Source organism: Magallana gigas, chromosome 9, assembly GCF_963853765.1.
Source record: "Magallana gigas chromosome 9, xbMagGiga1.1, whole genome shotgun sequence".
Lineage (NCBI taxonomy): Eukaryota > Metazoa > Mollusca > Bivalvia > Ostreida > Ostreidae > Magallana > Magallana gigas.
Genome location: NC_088861.1, coordinates 48,667,919 through 48,689,978, shown reverse-complemented (window position 1 = coordinate 48,689,978; position 22,060 = coordinate 48,667,919). Strand labels below are relative to the sequence as shown.

The window sequence follows — 22,060 nt, the reverse complement described above, 5'->3', positions numbered from 1 at the left end:
TTATAGCGTAATTCAGTATAGCGAACCGATTGCAGTACCGTAGAGGCAAAAATAACAATTTTGACATCTTTTACAACAAAGTTATTTGTTATAATTTTAAAACTGAGGATTACTGATTGAAACAACTACTTTAAAGTATTTTTTTCTACGTAAATAATTCAATTTTCCATCTGTTAATTTTCAAAACAGGGTACTTCATTTTATGTCTTAAAAAACAAACATGATAGACATGTGGAAGAAACAAAAGTATATAACAAGTTCACTATACTAATTATAAGAATTCGCTATACAGACATGACAAATTACAGATAGAAAGTATATTCATTGGTCTCTAGAACTTTGCTATGATCGAATTTACTGTAAATGTAAACAAGGTATAATAAAGAGACAAACCCTAATGAGCTTTCTTATTTTTTGAAAAAAAAGTTTTTATAATTTAAAATCATTTCTAATACTTTTTGAATGATTGAACGGATTAAAAAAACAAAACAACAAATACCACACATTACCGCTTTTAAGGTGAATGCTTTTCCTACATCAATTCTATGGAAGTTATTTTATCCCCCATGGGTCTGCACTATTTTTTCTTATGATAATGATACTATATACACAACTCTGCATCTGTATGTTTCCTACTTCATGAATGTTTTTTTGGAAGGAAACGATTATGGGTTTTTATCAAGCAACATAATTAATAAACTTTCTACAAAATTTTCATCTGAATTTGAATTAAAACATTTAAATCAGAAATATTGAAGATAATTTCAATTTTTATTCTTTGCTCTCCAAGACGAAGAGTATTCGTCCATTTTAAAATTGTTATAATAACAGGAAGCCCAAAGCATATTTAAGAACATTAACAGTATGTCTTTGCAAAAGCCTGGATTGAAATTAAAAGTAGGCTCACACACCAGAGACAAAGAAAGAAAAAAGAGATAAAAGAAAGTTAAACAATAAAAAAGTCAGACAGGGAGCGGAAAAATAAAAAATGCTGTAAAGGTAGTTCAAATTTACCTCAGTAAATCACTCACCAATTTTTTTTATTTGCTTTCATTTCTAATCGAGAAAAAAATTGAATGTTATCATTTTGCAAATTTGATGCTGAATATAAATACGAAAAAATCATTATTTCAATATTGTATTGGAAGTATATGTATCCATTTATTTTCATTAAAAGATAATTTTATTATTCGAAAAAAGATTAAAGGATTTTGTGCTAATTTTGTTTGAAATTTTGTCTGAAAAATTTGTTTATAGAATTTGACGCTGACAAAAATGTTTATTAAAAAAAAGCTCGGTTTGCATTAAAATATTTTGCTTTGAAATATGCTATGGGGATATTTCAAAATGCAAATATTTGTCGATTACTTTTTGGTCAATCCTCGCGTATAACGCTACTCCTTCTTGCTAATTTTTTGAGATGGGGAATGGTTTTATTGTAACTAAATTAAGCAAATACGCACAAACATATAAATATTATCATTCATAACTCTGTCAATCAATACGAGGCAAAACAATACAGCCTCCTTGTTTACATCTTAAGGATGTAAGTATCCACTTAAGATGTGGTTATAACAATTCAGTAGGGAAGTATAAATGATGATTGCCGATAAATACAATCGTTATTCGAGCTAATTAAAACAGCGTTTTGCTGAAAATATTTGATAGTGAGAAAACATGGTTAACTGAAATAAACATCTGAATGCGTAAAAAGTTTTACCGATTGTGGGATAATGCTAGTTTTTGTGAAAGTTTCTGAATTCAGTTTATGACTCTTAATATGATGCTGTGCATAAGGTATCGTAAGGAACAGAACAGGGAATATTATGAACGACTGCCGCTACTGCCGAAACACGGTAAATATGAAGTATTATTTTTTTTCAACCAAAAGATTTCAAAAGATATCAAAAACATTTTATAAACAGTTTGCAGATAAAATCTTATATCTCCTATAGATAGTTAACAGCGTGCGTAAAGTTTGAAACTTTCGAGAATTGTGTACTGTTCTCTCACATATTCTATAAAAAAAGTTGTTTTATTTGAAAGCTTTGAGACTTTTTGTAAGAGCAATAATCATTTGACTTATTATGTCCCAATAAGATTTTCTATGTATAATTTATAGTTTTAAAGAGATTTTGATTAAGATTGTTTTTCTTTAAATAAAAAAGTATATATATGTTGTTATTTCACCCGATATCTAAATCTTTACGACATCACATAATGTATGTAGGTCAACACATTAACAAATATGGTTTTCATTTTGTTGTTCCTTATGTTTCAAGTAATACGAGTTCGTCAATATGGCAGCACCATCGCACTAAGTGTGGAACACATCAACAGAAAATTCAACAAAGTGATCTGGGAAAAGGATGGAACAAAACTTAAATCCAAGAAAAAGAAATTTGATATTGACCATGATCTACCACGATCGACAACCTTGATATTACATGACGTCACAGAAAAAGATAGCGCCATCTATCAATGTATTCTGAGATCTAAAAATGACGTAGAATGTAGTGATCTTACTTCAATAGGTAAATCATTTTTATGTTTAAATTAAATAAAACACACACTCATTGACGTTGAAGAATTGCTTTTGATTGCCTTAATGTAAGAATATTCTTGTTCTTTCTTTCCATCTTTAACGCATTAATAATTATACATATATTACGTCTGTTTATTCTAGTATTAAACTATTATACTAAACCAAAGGTAAAGTTTTTTCCATTTTCATTTCACTAGAGTTCAATACAATTAAATTGAACAAACAATTCAGCAAATCAAAGGCGGACGAAAAAAGAAAAGAATTTAAAGCCCGCCTTTTGCATCAGCCAACCATCAATCCCAGCAGTCGTCACCGGAATGTCGTCAAGTACAACGTCATAGTATCAAAACAAATACAAACAACGGATATAGCCAAGGAAGGTATATAGCTAATCTTTGTTTGTCCATGCCGAATGTCCTAAACTATGACCTTTAAGTTAATATTGCATTTTCGATCATATGAGGGAGAGTTCTATATTTTTCCTGTCTGATCTAGTTTTACGTCCTAATCTTTGACATATTGATTCAATGACCCTCTTGAACTTAAATAATCATACTTTCTTCTTTGTTCTTGACTCATGTCCTGAACCTTTACACTCCGAATACAACTGTGAGTTACACTGTTATTTTGACCACAGAATACTCATATTATTAATGAATTTCCTGGGTCATACAGCGTTCACTTTGATTAATATAAAATGGCTCGTGTGAAATAAATCGTCATACACATTAATGCACGTTGCCAAATATTAGCGAGTTACTAGATCACAGACATTATTTTGATCTTTAGTTAAAAGTCTGAAAATCATATGATAATAACGATGATAAAATAACGAGTTTGTCATTGTTTAAACTTCTAAAACGAGGCAAGCTACTGACAAATAAGACAAGATTTACAACAGTCTCGATTAAAGGCATTTTCGTAAGTTCTATAACTTATGCAACGATCTTGTCAACTAATACAATCTCCCACTGGGTCGCATGCTTACTGACGTTTTTCATACAAATGGTTAGACCATAATTAATCACCTAATTGTCTACGGACTTTTCCGTTTTTCCCGATTAAGACAAAGAGCACACGGCGGGTGTGACCGGTCAGCAGAGGATTCTCACTCCTCCTAGGCACCTGATTCTACCTCCAATGTAATAGAGGTCCGTGTTTCTGTTAGAGTCTGTCCATATTTATTCAGCATATTTGGAAGATTTAAAAATATACACATATCTTTGAAAGAAGTACAATCGAAATAGGTGAAAGGAAAAATGTCCAAATAATTTCATTTATACATTATAATTTAAATTCACAAGAACAAAAACAGATTTCTTACAGAGATTTATGAAAGAGAATGTTGATATCTTCTCTCCATTCGGATGTCACTCGGAATACCTCGTACAATTTTCAACGTTATCATTAAGGTCTTTTGAAATACAATATCTCTGTAGACATCACATTTTTTAACCTTTTTTGAAACCTGATAAGCTAGAGGGGCGTGAAGAAATTTTGAAATTTTTCATACTCGTTTGGATTCTGAGCTATTTCTGATTATCGAATAACTAAACAAATGTTAATCGAAGATATCCTTGAACATAGTATAGGTCGTTTTTCATTCTTATTGTTAGGTTATTATTAAATGCCGAATTGTTTTTGGATTCTACCGTTCTCCCGATTACGACAAAGAGTACACGGTGAGTGTAACCGGTCAGCGGAGGACCCTCACTCCTCCAGGTCACTTGATCCTACCTCTAATTTTTATCTTTAGGTCCGTGTTTGCTCGTTCTGTTTTGTATTTTTTGGACCACTGTTCCTTAATACATTTTATTTATAAAAACAAAAACAAAAATGAAAAACTAATACAAATATACGTAAGAAAAAAAAAAGTTTTGAAAGTAGAAACGATTGTGTTATTAATATTGCTCACGTGGCTTATCCACAAAACATATTGTTAAAGATTTTTGTAAGCATAGAAAATGAAGCAAAAGAAAACCATTGACTATCGCGAACAAGATTATTACATTAAAATAAAGGCACTTAATACGTCTTTAAAAAGTGAACCTGTGTAGTTCATAAAGGGTTCTATAGGGATGGCATTTTTGATAAAGTCATTATTTTTTCCTCTGATTTTACATACCTTCAAACTTTTCCACAGTTAAATTCAGAAAATAATAACTTATCAGAGTGGAATTAAACGAAACAAATGCGATTTGAAGGCTAAATTAAAACAAAACATACTACATCTGTTGTTTTTTTTAATATTATAAGGTCTTTTTGCCCGGACGACAGAAACGGACATTAGGCGGATCCTCCACTATGGCGTGTTACTGAGTGAGAACTCACGTCTACACTGGCAAGCTCTGAGCGGTCACTCCGTGGTCAACAAGATATACCAGAGGTTCCACAATACCAACATCCGATCCAAAACATCACGAGAATACCAGAAAAAGTGCGCCATTATCGGCAGTCTACAGTGTACAGACAGACACGTGACATTCATTTCTGGTGATGTTGAGTATTCAACGCTTTGCTCATATCTGGAAAATGGTTGCATCACCAACAAACTAGAAGCTCTATTAGAGAGTAGAAATATTGCGACCATTAAAAAGTATTTTCAGAAGAATGGATATATACCAAATCCTAATGAGAAATGTATTTGTGTACCTAAAAATTACTTTGAAACAATCCAGACGGACTAAGATTGCAGAATCTGATTGCTATGTATGATAAGCTTTTGAATTTTGATTGCCACTTTTCATAAATATGATACACACCTTATACTAAAGAGGGTTGTCCCAAAATAGCGTAGACAGGGCACATAATTTATAATCTGTTCACTGCAATTTCTTTAGACTTTTATGTTTTCTTCAATGACTCTTTGGCAAACAGTACTGAAAAATTCAAATCTGTACTTTAATTAGTTCTCGAGAAAATGAATAATTAGTAACAACAAGTTTTGTCAGGCGGCGCAATGTGCGACGTCGAAAAGTTCCAGTTTTACGTTGTTGCTAAACCCTCGTTTACGATAACATTAACATTTTATTTCCGAAAAAGTCTTATATATACATATTATCTTTGAACAAGTAACCTGAGTGCACATTCAACATATGTTTCTATTTTTTTTTAATATTTTCTTAGTACAAACGATCTGTCGGCTCCAACCTTCCCCTGTACTACTTGTTGTCTAACGTCCGTCTTGCCGAAATGTGTCGCTCAGCCTTTTGACGTCCATGATATCGTTCGGGGTTTCTTTTTAACTTGTTGTTTAACTACTTATAAGTAGTTCGCATATGTGGATGTCGAAGTGGTGTTATTTAGAGAAAATGATCACGTTTGTAGACAGTTCGGAACATTAGCCAATAAAAATAAAGGTATTGTAATTATAATTAATTGAAAAAAGCTATGACCATATCTACAACGGTTCCAAAGAAATATTCATAACAAAACGCTTACACTTAAATGAAATCAATACAAAGAAAGCATACCAAGATTCTGTCCTATGCTTTCTCTATTTTGCTCTGAGAAGTTCGACTTGGTTGAAAACACGATTCTTACAAGAATTACAAAAAGTTCATTCTGAGATCTTTCATCAATTCGAAATTTCTCAATGCACCCGGCACATTTTTCTAATAACAATTAGGTGATTTTATGTCTGTTGCAATGCACAATTCTCCTACTCTTTTTTTAATCTTTGTATTATATATTGATTAGATTTATTAATGGCTCAGAGGAACAATCTCTTTTTTTACATTTTGAAAGAAGTAATTGAAGCTTAAAAAATAATAAAAATACTAGCTCACAAAAATTAGAACTAATGATTTCCCTCTCATCTTTCTTTCTACCTTTCTTTCTTTCTACTTTTCCCATCATTCTAATGACATTATGTATATAAGTAAGAATATAATATATAATGGAAAGAATGGTATAGAATGAATGTTCTGTAAACAATTTCATAAATAATGAAATTTGTTAATGAAGACTCATCGTCTGATTTTATGTATTTCAGTGCATTAAAACGTATTTTTCTCCACCTTCATTGTATTTTATGACTTTGTCTTTCAAATATCATATAAATCTATATCACGTTTAAAAAATAAAACTCTTATGTCTACATAAAATGTCTATGGTATAGATATAAACTGAGGTTTGTCATGCATATTTTATGTTTATCTAATTTTGAATTACCAAAATTAATGCGAGTTGTAAACAGTACAGTTAGTTATATAGCTGCTACAAAAATAAATATCTAAATTATAACAACACAAAATATATCGTTATATTAAAAAAAAAATTAATACGAGACAAATAAGTTGTAGTGATCGCAATTATCTTCCGTAGATTACCGTTACGTCACACTTTATTTATGTATTGACACCAGAGATAGCCGGAAGACATTGAACCCTTTGAATGATTGTGTTAAAGAAAGATTTTATCTATATCTTGCTGAACGTAAACTTTTAATGGATGTTTAAGAAATAAAAGGTAAGCCTTTCTATACTTGTAACAGCATAAAATGCGTATAATTGTAAATTTTTAGACCTTAAAGTAATGTGGAAACCCCAATCGCTATTTTTATCTCAGTTTAAAAAAGTGTAAACATATATATAGAACCTTTTAACCTTACTTAAATTAATTACTTATATTATGCTTTTGTTAGCAATGTATAAACATCGATAGATTCACGTAATATGAAGTTATATGAAGTACGTTTAAAAGAAATGTTTGATCAAAATAGAAAACGATGTGTAATGTAAAACGATCGTCAATGTGTTTATCAGGTAGGAGGAGGGTGAGACACAACAATTTGCAGATTTGAAAAACCTGATTCATGTTTAGTCATATTGAAAATGAAACTGAAAAAAATGGAAATCCCCAGCTATTTATAAACAATAGACCGATGTTTTTCCCCGGAGTAAGCATTATGTAAGCTGGTTATTTAAAGAGTTTTTAATGAGTTTTATATGAAAACCGGTTAACAAATTTCGACTTTTAATATCACTAAAACGCAGTAGTCAGCGGCGGTCATCCCATACGTGGAAAAATCAATTATTTAACCTGGTTTGTTTCTGATTTGTAAAAACAACAACAGCTACAAATATAATATGATTGTAGGGTCAACGGATAAGGCTTGGTGTATATAACTGACAGTTTACTCTCCCGTGTAGAGTCAGACGCTGCAGGGATGGCGCTTAAAATGAGTCAATTGTAACACAGAGACCATTTGATCTATCGTTTCATATCACGGCTAGATTATTCTAGTATACGAAGGCAGAGAACTCTTCTTCTCAACAGTTATAAATGCATTCATATTTTTGGTAATCAAAGCAAGCGTTCTCAGTAAATCTGTTAATTTAGTTCTTATTTTTTGCTTTCATTCCCCTTCTTTTTCTGTCAATAGTTTGTTTATCAAAACATTCTAATCTCACTTCTCACTGATTCCTTTTTAAATTTCACAAAAATAGTGTAAACATACAGTAGCATGCAGATTTTTTATGATAAGATATTTGTCATAATGTTTTGAACAGACCCCACCTCTCCCCCTCCCCTCAAAAAAAAAAAAATATAGGAAAAAATAAATAAATTAAAGTTCAACTAATTTTACTATATTTTATCTATTCAGATAAAAGTTTACAAGAAAATGGACTTTACACTGTTAAACGTAATTTGGTAAGTACTTGATTAAAAAATGCCCATGTGTTAAATAATCATAAATCATAGTTTTAATAAATCTTATATGAAATATGTTTTGTTAAATGTGGTTGAAACATTGTGACAAACATTATGACTACCACGGAAGACTAGGTTGATTATGTATATTGTATTAATTCTTGAAGTGATGGTGAAAGATAATTTATTAAGCATCCCAATGAAAATCAATAATTCTAAGTGTTTTCAATGTACCTTGTATTGTATAAACAACTACATAGCCGATATTACATTTAAAATACCTAAAATGAATATCTATGACATTATATTGGTGGTAATTACTGGCATCCTGGAGGTTTAAATGCTATTTGAATTGAAAAAATCATATTTTATTTTTGTTACATTAAACCAACCTTCAGTTGCTGTGGGAGCAATATTCTTCTTTTTGTATTTTTTGTATAAAATGTTTTACTTGTGCATTTTAAATAACTTACAAACTTTTGCATGTTTAGTGAAAGTCTTATATTTGTTGAAAGTAGGGAATTACCATTTCTTTACCAAAATGACTCGTGACAAACAAGATGAACTTATTCAATCTGTTCATTAATAATATAAGCAACATAGTGGAGCAGCATTTGATCGAAACTTAAGTTAAACACATATATAAACAATAATAAGACTCTGTCTTTGTTTACAAAACAAAGAATTTCAAACTCTGAATCTTAAACTTGAAGTTTCAAATTTTGAATGAGCATATAAGTTACCCATATTAAGCTATAAAAACATTTAAACATAATACGAAATTAAAGTTTTAGCTCAAATTGTGTCTAGGTCTAGGTCCTTAAAAAAAATGTCATGTTGATCTTTTTTAGGCTCCTAGTGCATTTGAGTATACGTATGGCACTCTACCATGTTGACCATTCTGTATTACGTCAAGGTAAGTCAAGGTATTGTGTAATAACACAAAATATCTATACTAATATATTAAAATGATATACTCGAATTTTGAGGCTTTAAAGGCCGGTTCTGGGGTATAAATAGCAGCCAATCGGGGAAATGGAGGAAATTTCAATTTTCTTGCCACTCTTCACTTCCGGGGATATTTTTTTCAAATTTATACAAATATCACCGATTACCACTTTAAGATAGTTGTTGTGTATACAAAGTTATGTGTTCTGCATTTGAAAATACATATAATTTACTTCAAATGTATGAAATAAGGGAGAATTAATCATTTAAAATTCTGAAGTGACACTGATTTTCAAATTTGCCCATTTTGATTGACAGCAGAGGTTTGTTTACATTACACCGGAAGCTCTAATCTCCACAGACGCATTCAAAATGGTTGCTAATAAGATTATGTCTTAATCATCCTACCTCAGCAAAGAGAGAAAGAATTAAGTCCAATAAATCCATTTATTTGATAAATAAAGAACACATACATGTAAGCGTGTATGTGCATCCTGCCGAGTCCGGCTGTTATCTCCTGACCACTGCTCTAAGCACAGTTTACACGAACCTTTCAGTGACCAGATAAGAGTCCAGTGCAGATGTAATTTTCACAAAAACAACTTCCAATAAAAAGAAATTTTGAACAAAATTTTCTGATTTAAATAAAAATAATGTGTATAATTATATTGGTTTTAATTTAAAAAAAAATAACACAGTCACTGCCAACGATGTCCCATGTATGGGATATTTTTGGGGTTGGGAAACCAAACTCGCACCAAGTTGACAACACATAAAACACTAGTAGAATGTCCATACGATGGCTTGCAACATTGGTAAACCTAGGGTCTAACTGAAGAACATTTAGTTTTCTCTCTCTGTATCTTTCATCAAGAAAAACTCCTCTATGGAAAAGCATTGTCCAGAAAAACTTAAATTTTTCCTTATGGAACGAAGTATTTCTTCTGTCAGGTAATGCTGGTTCAGAAGGCCACCACATTTGTCTGTTTCTCCCGTCTGTTATGCAGGGTTTGCAAAAACAATGTTCACATTCATCACAGTTTTGACTTTGCGGGATACAGAATGTCCTCTCAAAGTCGTCAGCACTGATGTCCTCATTCCCAGTTGTATTTTCTTCACATATCATTTCTTCTAACTCCCATTCATTAAAATTGATGAATTGAATTATTGATTCCCTTTGATCAGAGTTCACCTTCAAAGTAATTATACTTGTGTCCTCATTTTCCTCCATTTTGTTACAAGAATGATGGCCAGAATTGGAGGGAAAGTTTTAGGGCATGGGGTACCAAAGGAGATTTCTCTACCATGGCATCATGTATGTGGCCATTTTTATAGGCATTAAATTCGTATTTTCTGTCCATCAAAGTTGTTATTAAATATTTACATGGAAATCTATTACAACATAATAACTATCACCATATTTTCCCCGCATCCACAAATATTTTGATCCCCACTGAGGGCCCACCCCGGGAGATGGGCTGATTAATAGATTTATTGACATTTGGCGGGATGCAGGGAGTGCCTCCCCACTGTGAAAATATTTCAACTTCACATGATTCATTGTAACTGGTCCATTCCAGCCCCTAGACGCTTAAAGGGCAAACAAAAACTATAAAAGAAAACAATTAATTTTAGAAATAATATATGGATGCGCTATATAAAACAAGTATACTCAAAGTGGGAAAAATAAATGTGCTGCTGTCTTTCATTTCAACACGTGTCTGTGCTATGCAGGTATCTATTTATAGCTTCACTCTGTAGTCTTATCAGTTGGGGGTGTGGCCTTCTCCCTAATATGCTTAATTGCAGTCCGTGTGGATATTCAACTAGGTCAGATCCGTACTGTCATTAGTTTTATATATTTTAAACATAATTGGCACTTGAAGATTACCAACGTGTTAATATTTTTCCTCAATCAAGCTTCAAGATTGATAATCAACGAAAATTCCTTTAAAAAATCCGGAAACATATGAATTTTTCGGATTTTACAATCTTGCGCATGCGCGTTATATTTACGCTAAAACACGGGAGGCTCTTTAGTTTTTGTTTCCACAATATCATGTTTGCATGGATAAACCCAGAAACGATATTATAAATAAGTGTAAATTTTCATTAAGAATTTGTCATATATATATTCTGTTCATTAAAGAAAATACAGGAGATAACCCTAACTAACTGCATTTTTTAAAATATGAAAAATCCCGATAGTTCCGAATGTCAACTCGAGTGAAAAACGTTGCCTGAGAAAGTGTTGAATTCTTCATCAATATGAATTATTTATTTAGATGAAAGGTATTTACAGCCTCAAAATGGTTATTATGAATAATTTAGCTGCCATTTTCAATGCAGCTTCATCAATTTTCTCCAAAATCGTTTTGAAGCGATTCTGCAATTTTTTGCTACATTACGGGTATATATGGGAGGTATTTTAACTGTGGTATAGGCCTGTCCCGAGACACAGTTAGATTATTCTAACTAAGTAGAGTGTGGTGAAATTAATAGCATTATTGTAGGCTTAACGCTTATTTGTAAATGGCAACAATACGGTGTCGATGTATCTATTTGGTAAATGTCCGATATCACTTACAATTTCAACCCGTGCACGCATGGGTCAAATCCTAGTTAAGTATTAATTGTATCAATGTATCTCATGACACTTTAAAGGGACTTGGACACGATTTTAGATCAAAAAAATTATTTTAATTTTTTATGTCTAAAATGGTTTACATTGCATTTTAGATGATTGACCAAAATATTGCATGTTAAAGTCAAGTTACAAGTGAAATACAGAGGAAAGAATTGATTGTTTTGTAAACAAAGCTCGAGTCTTATAGTTTTTTACAAAAAAAATTAATGTAGAGAAATACCATTTCTTATACGAAGTGACATGTATAAAACAATTTAAACTAATTCAATATCTTCATAAATTTAATTTAAGAAGTATTTTATTCAAGTATATAGATACATTGAAATGGATTGAACAGCAGACATAATGCCTATTTATGTTCTTTCCTGAATATCTTCATAAATACTATTATAACCAAAAGTTACATTTAAATGAAACTTACACCAATACATATGTACAAATATGTACATATGTAAAAAATGACAAAATTCGAGCTTTGTTTACAAAACAAAAATTGTAAACTCTGTATCTTGCTTATAACTTGATATTTGACTTTCAAATTTTTACATAGCATTATAAACTTCTGTATTTATCAGTATAAACATTGAAAATGGAAAAAAAAATTGAAAATTTTAAGTCAAATCGTGTCCAAGTCCCTTTAAATGTTACACAGCTATTTTATATACTTTGTACGAGAGAACCAATTAAAAAACCCCAGAACAATCATCTCAGGAATCATTGATGATATAACATCGTCCCACTAGCATGCACTTTAAATCCTATAAATTTATACTAAAAGTGACATGTATTACGGTGTGAGTTAATAGGGCAGCACAGAATGTACTTCACAAATCTCGCATCATTGTCAACGACATCCCATGGATTAAAACAGTCCCGGTGAGGGTTTGATATATGAAACATGTAAACTAGAAACTGCTTGTCATTATTGTTGTTATGTTTATATGCAAATCGATATCGATACGATATTGTCAATATCGACGACATCGACATTAAAAAATGGACAACTAGTGAAGCCGAGTATTGATACAATATTGTTGATATCAACTTTGAATATGGACAGCTGAAGTTGTGTACATACGCGACTCGATACTGATACGTTATGATCGATATCGACATGAATATGGACAACTTTAGTTGTGTACAAGACGTTTAATATGGGCATACTCTAAAACCTGGCCTGGCTTGGCCCCATTGGCCTGGCCTGGCCTGGCCTCAAAGTTGGCCTGGCCTCACTTTTGGCCTCAAAATTGGCTTGGCCCAAAATTTTGGTCTGGCCTCAAAATTGGCCTGGCCTCAAATTTGGCCTGGCCTCAAATTTGGCCTCTGCAAAAGTTTTTGGCCTCAAATTTATTCTTATATTTTCTTTACATATTTGATGATTTTTATTTGTTTTTTTTTATTGATTTACTTTCAATCCATATTAAACATCTAACTTGGTGGCTTTAGTGTCTTATAGTGAAAGTCTTTAAAAAACATTAGGTACAATTGAAAATATGGTACTAACAATATATATTTATGACAAAAGGTATGTCGAGTAATCCATTCTAATTGATTTTTATTCAGCCTGTTCGAAATTCTTAAGAACTTAAGAATGTGATTTTTACCCTGGCATTGCATGTTTTTGCAATGTATTTAGATCAAACTGCTCTCATGATCAGACAAAATCTATGTAACTCATCTTTAACCAACGACCTGTTTGAGAAAAAAAAATATTGGAAGAGGCCAATATTTGTTCTAACCAACACCAAATGTCGTAACATATTTTGCTTTGTTCAAATTCTGATAATGACAATTCCCCACTGTTTCCTAAATATACAAGCAACACATGCATTAACTCTACTCTAACCAGGAGGTGATGATTAATGGCCCTCGCTGAGTCAAGGTATCTGAGGATGCAATATTGCAGTTATTCACAAATGCCATTAATTAAATTAGACCGTGTGAAATGTTAAATGTCAGGATAGGCAATGGATATGACCCCAATGTAGCAGATTAGCGACAGAAAAGATTGATATTGAATTTTGGCTGGGAAATTTGGGCTTGATCGGTGTTGACAGGTAATGTAAACAAGCTGCAAAGTGCATTACACAGTGATAACAATTTAATGCTATGAACCAGTTTACAATGTTTTGGATATCAATCAGGTCTGTCTCTTAAAATGATGTTTAACTTTTAAATGAGAGGGGTAGGGGGGTGGCAACTCTTAGTTTTCAAGTTAATGGCTTTGGTATTGGCATAATCTATTCCTTAACAATAGTAAGAGCAGTGATGTACATGCATGCCTTAGGAATTGTCTGTGTGTTTAAACATGGATTAAAATTAATCAAATTTGAAAAATCGGTCACTTGTCGTATATATTTTTTCATATGATTATTCTTTAAACATCAAAAAAGCATTGAATTTTCAATTTCTAAAAGAAATCAATAAAAATTTAATTTAAATCTAAAAAAATGAGAAAAAGAAAAATTTTAAACTTTGAGGCCAAAAATGTTTGTAGAGGCCAAATTAGGGGCCAGGCCAAAATTTGAGGCCAGGCCAAAATTTGGAGCCAGGCCAATTTTGAGGCCAAAAATGAGGCTAGGCCAACTTTGAGGCCAGGCCAGGCCAGGCCAGGCCAGGTTTTAGAGTATGCCTTTAATATGGACGTTAAATATGGACAGGTGTAGTTGTGAACATATGCAATTAAGTTCTATGATATTGATATTAGAAATCGATATCGATACAATATCGTCGATATCATCGATTTCGATACTTTATTGTGTTTTGGACATAACTCAAATCTTCAGGTCCTTCTTTTTTCAAACGCGCTTGTCTGGAGAACTCGTTTTGCTTGCCATTGCTTCACGCTGGCGGTATGCGCTCGCTATTATGTTATTGACAAGCTGCTATCACTTAATAATTATTCAAACAATAGGAAAAATCTTATCATTATTTAAAGTGATATACATTATTTACCGAATAGATTTCTACTTTGATTCATAACAATTATTAATTTCTACTTGTTTCTTTAGGCTGTGATAAGAAAGTAAAGAAGAAGAAACTAAAGCACATTCGATATCATAGGTTCCCTAGAAAATACGTGTATATAACAACAAGAGTTAACAGGATTGCACGACCGAGAATCAAAGAATATATTTACAAATTATGTAGATATACAGAAAACGGATTATGTATTTACAGACGTCCACAAAACTGCTATTGCTTTGCTATTCCATTTACTTCTGACTCACGCGAGAACTCCTGGCGACCGGTAATTAGGCTAGGAACAACTCAATTAGATAACTCCACACCAATTGTAAGAAGTGAATCTCAAGAAAACAGAGAGCAACACATCGAAGATCTGTTACGCATAAGTAACATAACTGGGTACGTTACTCAAAGAAGGCTTCTTCCTACAGTTAGCAGATAGATATAGATATGTCAATCGTTTCCAGCCTTATCAATGATCGAGTTAACAAGTTTGAATGAAAACAAAATTATGTTATTATAACTTGAAAAGTCTTGATAATCTTGAGATCCCAAATTTAGTGAATTGTGTGTGCACCTCTTATCTTCAAATTTACATCAGTCTTCAAACATAAAAATCCCATTTCTTTACAAAATCATATCTAATTCTCGAATAAAACATTGATCATCTATATTAGATCAATAAATATGCACAAAATGGTTCCAAAAGGTTTAACTCATTTTACAGTATTTATTTTAAAAATGAATTTTGTCGAACAATATATATATATATATATATATATATATATATATATATATATATATATATATATATATATATATCACTGTTGTATCAGTATGAGGCATCCGACAAACTTAACTATTTGCTCACACATTACGCGTTGCACTACTTTATTGACTATGCAGTGGCATCTTTATGTAAATCTTAGAGTTATAGCGTTAAACTGATTATAATTTTTTTTTCAGTCAAGGGCATCAGTCTGAATACCCAATTGGCGGTTCCCTTTACATAGATAACAACAGGAGAGCAGAAAACCCAGTGATATTTTTTAACTTACATTAGTATTATCTAGCATATATCTAATGTTCACCACACGGCTCTAATATATTCGAAAAAAATCAACATTTGAATATAAGCAAATACCTTTTAACACCTCTCCAATATATTCATGTAATTGTATATTCATAGGAAAATGAAGCATGTGGAGGACCACTTTCGGAACATTCTGTCCCACTTTCTGAATCAAACGTTTCAACTATACCAGGGTTTCCAAGTTTTCCGTCATCGGCATTTCCATCGCCGAATTCCAATTACATAAGTACTGAATTAAACAACAGGTTAATTCCAAAAAAAAATATCTTTACAATCACTTTGTATCGAAAAAAAAAGAAAATATTTTGTACGCTATGAGCTTTCAGGTATTTTTTAAGGACATATTTTCATAATCATTTTAAGTTTTTTTGTCACACTAATAGTTTCTACAGCCCATTCGAGGAAGCGACGCGCGCTATTTCAGGAGAGAATAGCAGAATGGTATCAGTGAGTTACATTTCGATTCTTACATACTTTTCTCATATAAACGTATATACGCTTACTTATATTAGGCAACACACCATGTTTGAATTTAAAATGGACTAGACATTAATAAGCAATGCTTTGCTGCTTTCTCTGTCAACGTTATCGAATAACTCATAAGATTCATATTTTGAAAAGGGGGATAAAACACTTATCTTATAAAATAAATTTTAGAAATGCCAATTACATGTAACTGCACAACAGACACATAAAATGGAAACTAAAACATCTTAATCATGTGCATCATTACAACAGGACGATGATTTAGGAACAAATCAGCAGACAGAGAAAACATCAGTACCAGCAACGATGGCTTTCAAATTGCATTCAAATCAAGGTATTTTTATGATTAGATATAATTGAAATTCATGCAAAATCATTTCATTGTAACCAAACGCTGATAACTAATAGAACTATTTCATTTTTATTCATTGACAAAGATAATGGAAACTCTTCCTACTGTCGTTTTTGCCATGGAAAACTAAGGAATGTTGGAGCTTCTGATGATACAGCGGTAAATGATAATAATAAAGAGAGAGAGAGAGAGAGAGAGAGAGAGAGAGAGAGAGAGAGAGATCCAACTTATCATAAGTTGTTATTCCATAGAAAAACAACCCTCAAAATCAGTATCAAATAATGCATGCATTATTTTAATACCTTACTATAACTTTTAGTACACCATTTTAATAAAATGGAATTATTTTTTTTAGAATATATGTTGACGTTTAAATTATGGGCGGACTGAATTGTTAAAAAATGAATTAAAGTGATGGATAAAGAACCCAGTTTTCTTTATATTTACTGTAAAATAAACATATTACAGGAACAACAAAGAGTAGCAGGACCTAAAACTGGTAATAACAATTTTATTTCTTTTTGTAAAAAAAAATATGGGATTCTTGAAGCACAAATAACGGTTGATCTACGAAACAATGCCATTAACCTTAATCTGTCTTTAAAAAAAACCCATCGAAATCATTACATGTAGCAAATGTTTGACAGATTTGGGTTTTAAAATAATATTATTTTTTACAGTTGTAAACAGACAAAAGTTGTATATTGAATTTTTATATTCTTAAGATAAAAAGAAGACTTCAGCACATAAGTTGGAAAATTCAGAGCCAGTGATCAGTATTAGGGAGCGGCGTTCTCAGAGTAAGAGGGCAAAAGGCACCGGTAAGATGACTTACGAGAAGTATTATGGTTTATAGGCTATTTATACATTAACATGAACTTCTTAATTTTTCTTCTTTTTGACTTGAATCAAATTCCCTACGGGACATCAAGAGATTTCTATTGAAATTTGAATTCTCTTTTGAATTTTTTAAATTTTTGAATTTATTTGTAAATGAGTCTCTCTTTGTTTCCGTATTACATTATGTTATACAGAGAAGTGTGTTCATTTTTCATGAATAAATGTCTGGACTTTTAGTTCTACTATACATTATAGAAAAGACATCAGATTGTGATACCAATATGCAGGAGTGCACTACTGAGCTCTCAAACACTCAGACAGGCTCGGCTATGCAACTATCTGGTGTGGAGTCTTCTCGGGGTGACGAATCAACGAATGCAGAGTACCTAACATCCTTTCTTGCTGTAAATATTAAAGGAGAAAATCCTGCACATTTGAGACCTTTAATAGGTATTGTTTATTAGAAATAATTTTTATCATACTTTTGCATCATATTATAAAGAAACTTTTCCAACATTCAATAATCAATATAATTTACAAGTCTATCCCTAATCGTAAAAATATTAAATACGTTTTTATAATATATGTCATATAAATTTACTATTAATCTGAACGTTTCTTAATGAGTATTTATTAAATATCTAGGTAGAACGTATGTGGTGAAGGTACTTAATTAGGCACGATTTACAATAGGAAGCTTACTTTAAAATAGTATTATCATAATATTTCATTAAGAAAAGGAAAACAGCTCCACAAGAAACACGAGGTCAAAGTCAAACCCACCCACTTCAACGAAGGAGAAGCGCTTCAATGAAAAGGGGATTAAGGATGAAGGTAGTATGCCAAACCATGCACGACCTAACGGTATGATATAATATTTTTACAATAAAAAGTGAATCCTTCTTTTTTGGTAACTTACGCACTAAGAATATCAAATATCTTTTTAAAATTAACTTTAACAACAAAAAACAAAATATGTCCATGTTTTGGAGTCCTGTGATTACAATTCACTTTAACAAACTTCTTTTTAGAAATGGAACCAGAAAATGTCGAAGAAAGGCGGGTGGTCTCATCTGAAAGACCAAATGTGGCTACGGAACGAAATTTAAATGCTCCTTCTGAAGAGAATACATTAGCCATTGCAGAGTTTGACAATATTGATCAAAGAATGACCGTAGATAGAAGAGTATCTAGATCTATATCAGGTATTTGTCATTTTTAATTTCTAAGCATCGAAAGGGATGTTTCACTTAATTTATAGCTCACCAGAGCCGAAAGCTCTAGTGAGTTTTTCTGATCACATTTTGTCCGGTGTCCCTCTGTCTGTCTGTCCGTCTGTCTGATTCAATACTTTTTACACTTTCAACTTCTCCAGGACCATTGAAATAATATTAACAAAACTTGGCTCAAGCATTATTGGGTAATAGGGATTTCTGTTGAAATGAATTAAGAATATCCAGGGAAAAATGTAAATCTTATTATGCAGCAATACTGCATCATGCCCAAATATTTTGTATAAGACTCACAAGATCTGATTTAATTATGGCTATTATTGTGCTGGTGAGCTCTGTGGCCCATGGGCCTTTTTTTTTTTTTTTTTTTTATAAAATGCAATTTCCATAAACAAAAATCAACATCATTATGTACTTTTGTTCATTTTAAATTATTACGTTTGAAAAAAAAATAAACAATTCAAATTGGATATTACTCGTGTTACTTATTGACATATTAATTTGTGACCATCACAATCAAACTTTATCATCAACGTTTCGGGTTTTTTTTATTATGACATTTTCCTGATTTTGACATTAACTTCGATCATGACATGCCAACTTTTGAGAATGAACATAAGGCGGGTGCGACAGGTCAACAGGGGATGCTCATTCCTCCTGGTCACCTGATTCCACCTCAATCTTTAAAGAGGTCATGTTGCTCTGCTTTTAATTTGTATTTTGTTTTATGGATACTTGAGATGGTTGACAGTTTGTTATTGTCATTTTTCATTTATTCTAGATCTAGAATTAAACGAGAACAAGAAGTCATGTAAAGTTTAGTAAAAATAATAGTTATTTACAGAGAATACATTTTATTTGACCTATTTCTTTTGTAGATAACAATTCAAGTGATGTGATTCAAACGCTGGAAGACAAAGAATAAGTTTTTTTTATGAAACTTAAACCAATATGAAAATTAAAAGGCTGCCTTATTGTGTTTTCTATTGGAAACTCAACTGGTTTTTTTTTTTTAGAAACTATTTAGGCCAACTGTTTAACTGTTTTCAAAGTCGACCGACCCAAATGTTAAGGAATTGGGGAGAAATTGTGTATGTCAGGTGAATGAATTTATCTAACCATCATATCACTTCGAGATTGCAGTATTTTTATAGAGATTTAAAAAAGTTTTTGAAGGATAAATAACATTTGATTCATTATCAATCATTTCAAATGTTAAATGCGACTGGGTGGTAGTGCAGTACCGATCAGACCCAACCAACAGAAAGTAAACCCAGACTGACCTTGGGTTTACTTTCGGGATTTACTCTGGGTTTACTAGAGTGAACCCAGAGTAAACCCCAAGTCAACCAAGAGTAAACCAATCAGAAGTAGACCCCTGAAGCAGACGCTTCATGTGTATTTGGAATATGCAAGTGGAGGGAATTACAGGCAGTTAGATAAATAAATAAAAGGTAAACCCAAAGTCAACCCTGAGTGGACCCAAAATAAACCCAATCTTGACACAATCATTTTAAAAGTAAACCCAGAGTAAACCCAAGTAAACGCTAAAGGAAATCCAGGGTTTAACTGGTATTCTTTCTAGTGTTAAGTTGTGTCTGATCGGTATTGTAAAACTATCACCTTTATGAAGGTTTGCAAATTAAAAAAAAAATGTCATTTTTATTTCAACTTACTGGCTCAAAGTTATATGGAAAACGTCTTAAAAAAGATCTGAATATAAGGTCTTAAAAACACTTGCGTTATAATGAGGTATCAAGTCAATTTTTATCTTTCTAAAATAATCATTATATCAGTACTGATTTTATTAGAATTTGGTTGACCCTTAAATTTCAAAACACTTTAAACAAACTTGTTTTTTCTTAGCTACACTACTCCTCCAAAATATAGGCCTTGCAACATCTAAAATGTATTCGATATATCTATTTGAAAAAAAAAAAGGATAGTTTTTTATATTCATGAAATAACATTCAAATTGACATGATATTAATATACTTTAAGAATTTTGAGTAGTCAACCCAAGGAAGACCAATTCTTTAATAGGAGTTTATCTTTACGTTTTCTTCTCTTTTGACACAGAAATAGCTATTAGTGTATTCCTACTGATAAGTTAAACATAGTCAATAATAAATGTATTTGTCACTAGCTTCACATTTGTTTGGCCACTTTTTAGAGAATCTTCAATTAAAATACAAAAGCACAAGACCGAAGAACCTGAAATTTTGTTTGGATGTTTTAACGGAATTATACCTAGTATATTGATTGTGATTTTTGTTTTACGTCCATGAAGATGTTTATGAACTTGAACATGTTATCCTAGAGAGACTTGCCTCTTTTAAACAAGTTTCCTTAATACGCATAGTACAATTATATTTTTGGATTAGTGTACTGTCAGCCTTCAAATGCTAAGGTAATGTAAAAATTATTGAATATAGGCACACTTTATCAATTTTTGAGAAGCCTTTTTAACGAAAACAGAGTTCTATCATTTTATTGTTGACTCAATGTAATAACACAATTTTGTCCAATGATAAAGTAAATTAATGGATATATGTGATAAAAAATAAACCAATCTAAGAAATAATAAAAAAATAAAATTCATCTGGTCATGAAACAAAGAACTAAAACATGATATAAAAAATTAAGCAAGATAAACTGGAATACATGAAATGTATTCTACCTTTACACCAAACGTTAATAATAACCTTAAGTTATCGTCTGCACAAATGAAATAATATATATGTTTCTAAATTAATTTTTTTGTTATATCAATATGTACTTATTAATTATAACAGTGAAGAGACAACAATAAAGCCTATATGAATTGGCGGTGATAATGAGTATGGTATTAGTCGACAAATTGATGATAATTACAACATGTTTCGATATTTCAACAAGCAGTTTTGTTTGTCAAAAAAGAGAAGCAATACGGAGAAAACTGTTTTTATTTAAATTTTGACTGCTTTAAATACTTTGTATTCAATTTCTTCATCAGTTACATTGGTATCCGAATACGCCAACTAGATTCATAATCACTTCCTTTTTAATTTTATATACTATTTCCAAAATTGTCATCAGCTGCTTATTGAAATGTGTTCTCACATAGAATTAAGTCTCCCTGAATTAGATATTTTTATGACAAAGGAAAACGAAAAAAGTTTAAAAAAAATTATTTTGCGTAATGTGTTATATTTTGTTTTGCATTTCATTACTACTGTTAGTTTAGATCATCTGTAATACCAATGTTTAAACAATAAATTAGACACTTATTTTTCTATGTGAATTAGTTATAGTT

At 31.5% G+C, this 22,060-nt stretch overlaps 2 protein-coding genes across 6 annotated transcripts; both read left to right on the top strand.

Annotated features, from left to right (window-relative positions):
- The first annotated feature begins 1,571 nt into the window (after window positions 1–1,571).
- On the top strand, window positions 1,572–5,319 carry LOC105332974 (uncharacterized). Its single transcript, XM_034478703.2, has 4 exons — window positions 1,572–1,856; window positions 2,283–2,534; window positions 2,743–2,925; window positions 4,802–5,319. Exons 1-4 carry the CDS (start codon window positions 1,769–1,771, stop codon window positions 5,230–5,232), a joined length of 954 nt encoding a protein of 317 aa, XP_034334594.2. The 5' UTR covers window positions 1,572–1,768; the 3' UTR covers window positions 5,233–5,319.
- Window positions 5,320–6,882: 1,563 nt separating this feature from the next.
- On the top strand, window positions 6,883–21,317 carry LOC105335290 (uncharacterized). Of its 5 annotated transcripts, XR_010708974.1 has the most exons (16): window positions 6,884–7,015; window positions 8,154–8,200; window positions 9,052–9,116; window positions 14,807–15,161; window positions 15,729–15,801; window positions 15,952–16,100; window positions 16,239–16,302; window positions 16,594–16,675; window positions 16,779–16,852; window positions 17,162–17,192; window positions 17,419–17,514; window positions 17,789–17,983; window positions 18,269–18,397; window positions 18,565–18,738; window positions 19,644–20,180; window positions 20,295–21,317. XR_010708974.1 is itself a non-coding variant. In XM_066070467.1 (15 exons), the coding sequence occupies exons 2-15, from the start codon at window positions 8,172–8,174 to the stop codon at window positions 19,688–19,690; spliced, it is 1,554 nt and encodes a 517-aa protein (XP_065926539.1). In that variant the 5' UTR covers window positions 6,883–7,015; window positions 8,154–8,171; the 3' UTR covers window positions 19,691–21,317. The 5 variants fall into 5 exon arrangements, 4 of the variants coding, with proteins under 4 accessions (XP_065926539.1, XP_065926540.1, XP_065926538.1 ...); XM_066070467.1 differs by having other exon boundaries at window positions 6,883–7,015; window positions 16,248–16,302; window positions 19,644–21,317; XM_066070468.1 differs by having other exon boundaries at window positions 6,883–7,015; window positions 18,269–18,367; window positions 19,644–21,317.
- Window positions 21,318–22,060: the final 743 nt, after the last annotated feature.

Bases quoted from the DNA above. Each gene is read 5' to 3' on its own strand.
- LOC105332974 (XM_034478703.2), top strand. From the start codon at position 1,769: ATGACTCTTAATATGATGCTGTGCATAAGGTATCGTAAGGAACAGAAC. The intron at 1,857-2,282 runs GTAAATATGAAG...TTATGTTTCAAG, and splicing joins GCCGCTACTGCCGAAACACG to TAATACGAGTTCGTCAATAT. The intron at 2,926-4,801 runs GTATATAGCTAA...TAATATTATAAG, and splicing joins AACGGATATAGCCAAGGAAG to GTCTTTTTGCCCGGACGACA.
- LOC105335290 (XM_066070466.1), top strand. From the start codon at position 8,172: ATGGACTTTACACTGTTAAACGTAATTTG. The intron at 15,802-15,951 runs GTGATATTTTTT...GTATATTCATAG, and splicing joins ACAGGAGAGCAGAAAACCCA to GAAAATGAAGCATGTGGAGG. The intron at 17,984-18,268 runs GTATTGTTTATT...TATTTCATTAAG, and splicing joins ACATTTGAGACCTTTAATAG to AAAAGGAAAACAGCTCCACA.